General features: G+C 31.1%; 1 protein-coding gene across 1 annotated transcript; it reads right to left on the minus strand.

Moving 5' to 3' along the window:
- Nucleotides 1-4,360: 4,360 nt before the first annotated feature.
- LOC131611153 (thioredoxin H2) lies at nt 4,361-5,333 on the minus strand. Its single transcript, XM_058883255.1, has 3 exons — nt 5,113-5,333; nt 4,893-5,015; nt 4,361-4,767 (listed from the first exon to the last, which is right to left on the minus strand). Exons 1-3 carry the CDS (start codon nt 5,251-5,253, stop codon nt 4,636-4,638), a joined length of 396 nt encoding a protein of 131 aa, XP_058739238.1. The 5' UTR covers nt 5,254-5,333; the 3' UTR covers nt 4,361-4,635.
- Between the last annotated feature and the right edge of the window lie 1,646 nt (nt 5,334-6,979).

Genomic DNA, 6,979 nt, shown 5'->3' on the forward strand with positions numbered 1-6,979 from the left:
AAAGATATTATAGTATATAATCGTTGATATGATATATGATAGATGCCTTATATATAATCGTTTGAATTAGAATTATTATTTATGCAAAATCTACAAGTATTAATGATTAATAGAGAAGCTTGTAGTTATGTTCATGGTTCAATCAAACTTTATCCTCGTCACTTAAGATTTGAAGGTCTTTATTACTATTAAATCTTGAAAATAATTGTATATTGTATTATGATAGTTAACATTGTGGTATCTTTATTGGCATATGATTTTATTGAAAGTATTTTACTATTTTAATTTTCTTTTGTTTGAAACAAATCATCTATAATATAAGAAAATACACTGTCTTGGAAATGACCGATATGCCCCCTACTTTTATGTTGTTTTACGTGGACACTCTTTTCTTGAAGCCTCTTCACTTCTCACTCTCTTCTTGCTTCTAATATTTGTTTTCTTCTTTTTTTTAACTCATTTACTCTCTCTCTCTCTCTCTCTCTCTCTCTCTCTCTCTCTCTCTCTCTCTCTCTCTCTCTCTCTCTCTCTCTCTCTCTCTCTCTCTCTCTCTCTCTCTCTCTCTCTCTCTCTCTCTCTATATATATATATATATATATATATATATATATATATATATATCTTAATTTATCACGTTCAATCTACATCTTTCTCACTACTTCCTTCTTCTATTTCTTTCTTCTTCCTTCTTCACCTTTCTTCTTCTTCTTCTTCTTTCTTCTTCCTCTTTTTATCAAAAATTTTTAGATAGTACTTCTCAATAGCTTCACACTTGAATCGTTCATTTTATAAGATTCACTTCTCATTATTTAGCATCTTACATTTTAACTTTGAATGATTTTTAGGATGTATTTCATTATTGACAAAGATTATGTTTCCATCTTCTTCAGGTAAGTTTCTAATCCTTTTATTTTGTTTGTTTTGTGTTTTACATAGATTTAAGAATCAAAATTTTAGATTTCATTTTGTGTTGTCAAGATCTGGGGAAAAATAGATCTGAAAAATATAGGTATGAAAAAAATGTGGTTTAGAGAAAATGTGGTTTGGAGAAAATGGGTATGGAGAAAAGTATATCTAATTTTTCCCAAATTTTTAGAGTTGAAATATTTGAAGCAACAAGCATCAGCTAACACAAATGAGACTTTTGTATACAAGTATTCCCTATCTCTCTCTTTTCTTTTGATAGTTTGGTGTATAACATCCACTATTTTACTTTTGTATACATATATTCCTATTATATGTTTTTCAGGTTTATCCTATTATATGTTTTTCAGGTTTATGGGTGTGGTTGTACTTCAAAAATGCATTGGAGGCTAGGGTGGGATTTGTTCTTCAGGTTTATGTGATTTATTTTATATACAATGGGGCATATAGATTAGTCATTCTTTTGGAAAACACACGATTAGTTTATGTGTGTATTAGCAAGAGCTTTGGATTGTCAGAGAGATCTTGGATGAGAAGATTGATAAAAAAAATATAGATTTTCTCTTATTTTCTATTATTTTAAATTTTTCGATTTTTAGATTTCATTTGTTTATTCCTATTTTCTATTGGTTTGAATTTTTATTTTTAAAATGATATTTTTTGTTGTTGTTTCAAAAATGGTTTAAATTTTTTATTGTGATTATTTTTGAATTACAGTGAATTTTATTTACTGCATTTAATGTTTTTTTGTTTTGTGAGAGGAGAAAAGGAATATTATTTGACATGACACCATTAATATATTTAATATCACCAATTGTTTTTTCAATAAAAATGTATAATATTTTTATTTAATATCATACATTATTAAGCAATAAATAATTATTATGACTTGGATTTAAATATTTTAATAGTAAAAAATATGAAGAAAAAAAATAAGTTTGGGTGGCTTGGACATATTTTAAAAAAAATCTATAGATGCTCTCAACCTTTATAGGTGCTCTCACACCACCATGAAAAGTCCATAATATCCTCAGAGTCTGGATATGCATCTCCGAAAGCGCCTATTTTCACAATTTCTCAAACAAAATTGAAGAGACACCCCTTTCACGTTAAAATTTAATCCAGAGATGCATCTCTGTATGTGAAAAAGTGCGTCTGAAGATGCATCTCCGTAAACACCATTTATTCAAAAACGATTGGTGGTCCGATGATGCATCTCCGAACGCTTTCTTTCATTAACCTGTGCTAGAACCCTTCCATATTCCTCCTTCTTCATTTTCTAAAAAAACTCTCAAAAAACACATTTGAGCTCTCCCTCACCCATACATTGCATTGAAGCATCAATGGAGCTCTTTCTCCTTCTTTCCATCATATAATAACCTCGAAACATCTTCTTTGTATCAATCAATTCTATTTTGGTAAGTTTTTCAAATTTTATTTTCTTTTTTTGTTTTGATTTGTAATTAGTTTTTTAGCATAGGTGAGATACTTTAGGCACTTTAGGTTGTAGTGTAAACGAACTTGATAGGTTAGATAAATATGCAATGAATTTTTTGGAATTGTTAGGGCAGAAAATGAGTTTTCCATGGTAGAGCAAAATCCCAGGTTTGTTCGGAGATGCATCTCCATATTTGCTCTACACTGTTTTAGGAGATGTATATTCGGATTGGGCGCAGTAAAAAAAAATTAGGACATTTTATGGATTTTTTGAATTTCTTCGGACATGTTATTTATATCTATCTCTGTTTATAATGTTGGGGCAATGGGTAACAACAACGAAGGTCGGGTTAGTCTCGTGTGTGTGTCCCAAATCACGTCGATACGACATGAAAGGGCCGCAACCAAGACCATGAGGCCTCGAGTTACTGATGACTTGTTTAATGCTCCTGTTACATTACAGCCCCAGCCATCTAGTTCTCGTAGTCGACTATCTCGGGCATCTCAAGCATATGATGCATCAAAACTTGGGTTTCTGAGGCCCTGTCAACCCTAAAGCTCAGGAGGAAGCCTATTAGGATGCCCCATTAGAGATTTATCCAAGAGGGTCATACAACCCTTCCTTACTTTATAATTATGATGAGCATGCTGCTAGGCATGTATGAAATAGAAAGGTATATTTCTCTTGGTTGTATGGTACCAGATGACGTTTGCTTCTACCCATAAGAAGGTCACTGCCAGACGCGTCATTTTGACGTCATTTCCTTATATTCTAATTGGCTGGCATGTGGGTAATCTCTTAGAAATGTCAGTTTAGCTACTCGCAAATTATTCTGAGACCTTCCAATGACTCTGCTCCTTCCACCGTCCACCAAAAAGGGACACTTCAGAGATGGGTCTTCGATTGCACCCAAATACAATTTAGAAATGTATTTCCGAACCACATTTTGTTCAAAATGTGATGGATCTCAAAATAGCACATTTTAGTTGTGATTTGGATGAGTCCAAAAATACATCTCCAGACTTATGACATGTTTAGAATTTTAAAGGTGTGGTATGCTTATATAAGAGCCTATTGAACAATTTCCTAAATTTTGTTGTAAAAATTATACATCAGATAAAAATGATTCAAACAACTAGAGATAGAAGATAAAAAATATATATTAAAAATGATTAAAATAATGAAATTAACATATAGAATGAAAATATAGTTTTGGATAAAAGATTATGACCAAATTTAATCCATACTCGGGAATGATTGAACAACATTTGTCTTAGCTAGTGATGATTAAGCTTTATTAATTCAATTAAATGATTAGCTAGTGATGGAAATTATCTTCTCTCTAAGGGTGTGTTTGGTTTAAAAGAGAAGTAGTGAAGAGAGAAGTAGATAAGAGAGAGTGAGAGAAGAGAGAAAAATGTGAGAAATAGAGTAGATTTAATGTATTGTTTGTTATAAGAGAAGTATGAGAGAAATAGAAGAGAAAGAAGTGTTAAGATATTTTAAAAATACTAAAATGCCCTTAATTTAAAAAGATTTAGTCAAGATTAATTTTATTAAATTATTAAATAACATTAATTAGTTTCATACTCATTTAAATAATAAAATAAAATTTAAAAATTATTAATATATAATTAAAATAACATATAATTATTTATAATAAAAAAATATTTTTAAAAGAACACATTAAAATATTTTAGAATTATTAAGTTGAATTGTAGAAAATAATGGTAATCTTGTAAATTTATACAATTAGCACAAGTTATCCTTGTTTCTTCCTTGTTTCTTTGCATATGAGAGAAGAAATAAAAAGTTGGTGGGCCCCGGCTATTTTACTCTATCTCTTCTAATTCTTTGGTAAGCCAAGCAGAAGAAATGCTAGGTTTCTTCGCTCTTGCTCTCACATATCATCATATACAATGTTTTAAAAATTCATCCTCAGCAGCAAAAGCAGCAAAAACGACGACTGCAACAAAACCATATTAACAAGTGCTGATCTGATATTTAAAAAACAAATTATGATTAATTCATATCATAACAATTGTAATCAGTATCGCAACACTTATACGCTAGTGTGACCGACTCTGACCCTAAACCTTCATCATAATTGAACATATGTAATATCAAATAAATACATAAACATCATATTCAACATGTTCAAATTTTACAATTTCATCATCATTAACATCAATATCAATATTATCATTACAACATCATGTTCAATTTTTTCTCTTATTATTTAAAATAAAATAAAAAAGATAAAAATAATATTACTAAGCTCTGTGCCTTTGAATCTTGGTTTTGAGTTCATCTTTTTTCGCACCAACAATCTTATCAACCTCTTTCCCATTCTTCAACAACAAAAACGTCGGCATAGCCTGCACCTTAAATTCCCGCGCCACATCCTATCATTTCCCCCAAAAAAATAAAAAATCAGAAAAAACAAAAATAAATACATTATAAATAAATAAAATTAAAAAAAAATAGAAAAAATCATTGAAATCAAATTAATTAAGAATAACAATTTTACAGATAATTCGTCAACGTCGATCTTGATGAATTCAACATCAGTGAATTCGTTAGCGAAAGCATGAACAATCGGTTCCATCATCTTACAGGGTCCACACCAAGTAGCAGAGAAATCAATCACAACCTTTTGTATAAGAAAAAAAACAAAACGATTCAGATCTGAAAAATTAGGTTAAAAAAAGGGGAAATTGAAATTTGAAGAGATTATTAGGGTTTGTTACGAGTTTAGGGGAGTCTTTGATTTCGTTGAAGTGGAGCTGCCAGCGTGCGGATGAGTGGAAGGTTTTGACGGATTGATCCGAGGATTGTGAGGTGGTTGCGGCGGCGTCGGCGCCGAGGAGGGAAGAGAAAAATGAGCCCATTGGTTTTGCGTTGACTTGCTTGCTTGAGAACTACGCTTTTTTGTGAAAGAGATTATTACTATGACTATTATGATGATGACTTGTTAGATGTTTTTATATATGTTATATTATTTCTTTATTCTTTAACACTATTCTCTGTCCTACAACGAGTGATCATTTTATACAGAATACAGATTAAGAAAAGTGTAAGAAAAAGAGATAATATTGTTTTTAGATGGTAGAATTAGAAAAAATTATTGGAAATTAAAATGAATCATTCATTTTGAGACATCATTTCATTTCAAATGGGTCACTTGTTGTCAGACAGAGGGAGCATATTTTTTATTTATATAAATTTATATAAATAATTTATTTTAAAAAATTTTAAACTAGGTAATTTTAAACCAGTACAGATCATCCCATTTCCAATCAAAACCTCTCCCAAAACCACTGAGCCTTTACTTCTAAAATTACTAATTTGTTTGTGCCTTGAAACATTGAGGAAGCACTAGATGATCCCAACTGGAAATCAGCAGTCCTAGATGAGCTTAACGCACTCAAGAACAATGAAACATGGGAAGTAAGTGGGTTTTTATAATCAAGTGCAAAGTAGATGGAAGTGTGTAGAGGTACAAGGCTAGATTAGTAGCTAAGGGATTTATCCAAACATATGGTATAGATTATCAGGAGACCCTTGCTCTAGTTTCAAAACTTAATTCCATACATGTTCTTTTATCCCTTGCTGCCAACTTCAATTGGCATTTACATCAACTGGATGTAAAGAATGATTTTCTAAATAGAGAACTAGAGGAAGAAGTATTTGTGATTCTTCCCTCTGGATTATAGGAAAAATTAGGAAGAAATAAAGTGTGTAGATTTAAGAAGTATTTGCATGGTTTGAAACAATCCCCAAGAGCTTGAGAGGTTCGAAACCGTGGTAAAAGAACTTTGTTACATCCAAAGTTAAGCTGATCATACACTATGTTATAAACATTCAACCACTAGTAAAAAAATTATTTTGATTGTATATGTGGATGACATCATATTAGCATGTGATGATAGCTTGTAGCTCAAAAGCTTAAGGAAGAAACTTGCTAAGGTCTTTTGTAACACCCTTCTAAACCCCGCGGCAATTAAATAAATATTTCAGAAAAACATGAAACAAGGGTGCCACAATTCATATTTAAAATAAATATCATATGTCATTGTCATGCGTTCACTGAGGAATTCATCATAATACATAATAATTCATGTTTCTACACAGCAGAACATTCATCAACGGATAAGCATAACATCATCTATGCAATATCTCACAAGATTAATCCGATAACAACAAAATAAAATATCATCATAAACTCTAAACTAGCATTCCCCCAGTGTTACAATATCAGAGCATGACACTTGACGCTATACTAACACACTGACTTATGAGCTAATCCTCACCAAGTCGAAAGTCGTTATCCTCAATCTGAAACAACAACATGTAAGGGTGAGTCTCATCGCAATTAACAAATATTATTGCACCATAAATAATAACACATCATAGTTATATCATTCACCCAATTGTATTATATTAAGACAATTCAACAAAACATGCAACCAACACATCATCAATTCATAACACTGAAACACATTCAATCATGTTATGAAATCATGCATATGAATGAAATGACACTATGCATATGGTACCAAACATCATCAATGGGAATAACCCACTGACCGATCCAACATCATCAAGATACGGCCC

Source organism: Vicia villosa, linkage group LG6 (genome assembly GCF_029867415.1).
Source record: "Vicia villosa cultivar HV-30 ecotype Madison, WI linkage group LG6, Vvil1.0, whole genome shotgun sequence".
In the NCBI taxonomy this organism is placed as follows: domain Eukaryota; kingdom Viridiplantae; phylum Streptophyta; class Magnoliopsida; order Fabales; family Fabaceae; genus Vicia; species Vicia villosa.

Bases quoted from the DNA above. Each gene is read 5' to 3' on its own strand.
- LOC131611153 (XM_058883255.1), bottom strand. From the start codon at position 5,253: ATGGGCTCATTTTTCTCTTCCCTCCTCGGCGCCGACGCCGCCGCAACC. The intron at 5,016-5,112 runs GTAACAAACCCT...CTTATACAAAAG, and splicing joins TCAAAGACTCCCCTAAACTC to GTTGTGATTGATTTCTCTGC. The intron at 4,768-4,892 runs GTAAAATTGTTA...GGGAAATGATAG, and splicing joins TCGACGTTGACGAATTATCT to GATGTGGCGCGGGAATTTAA.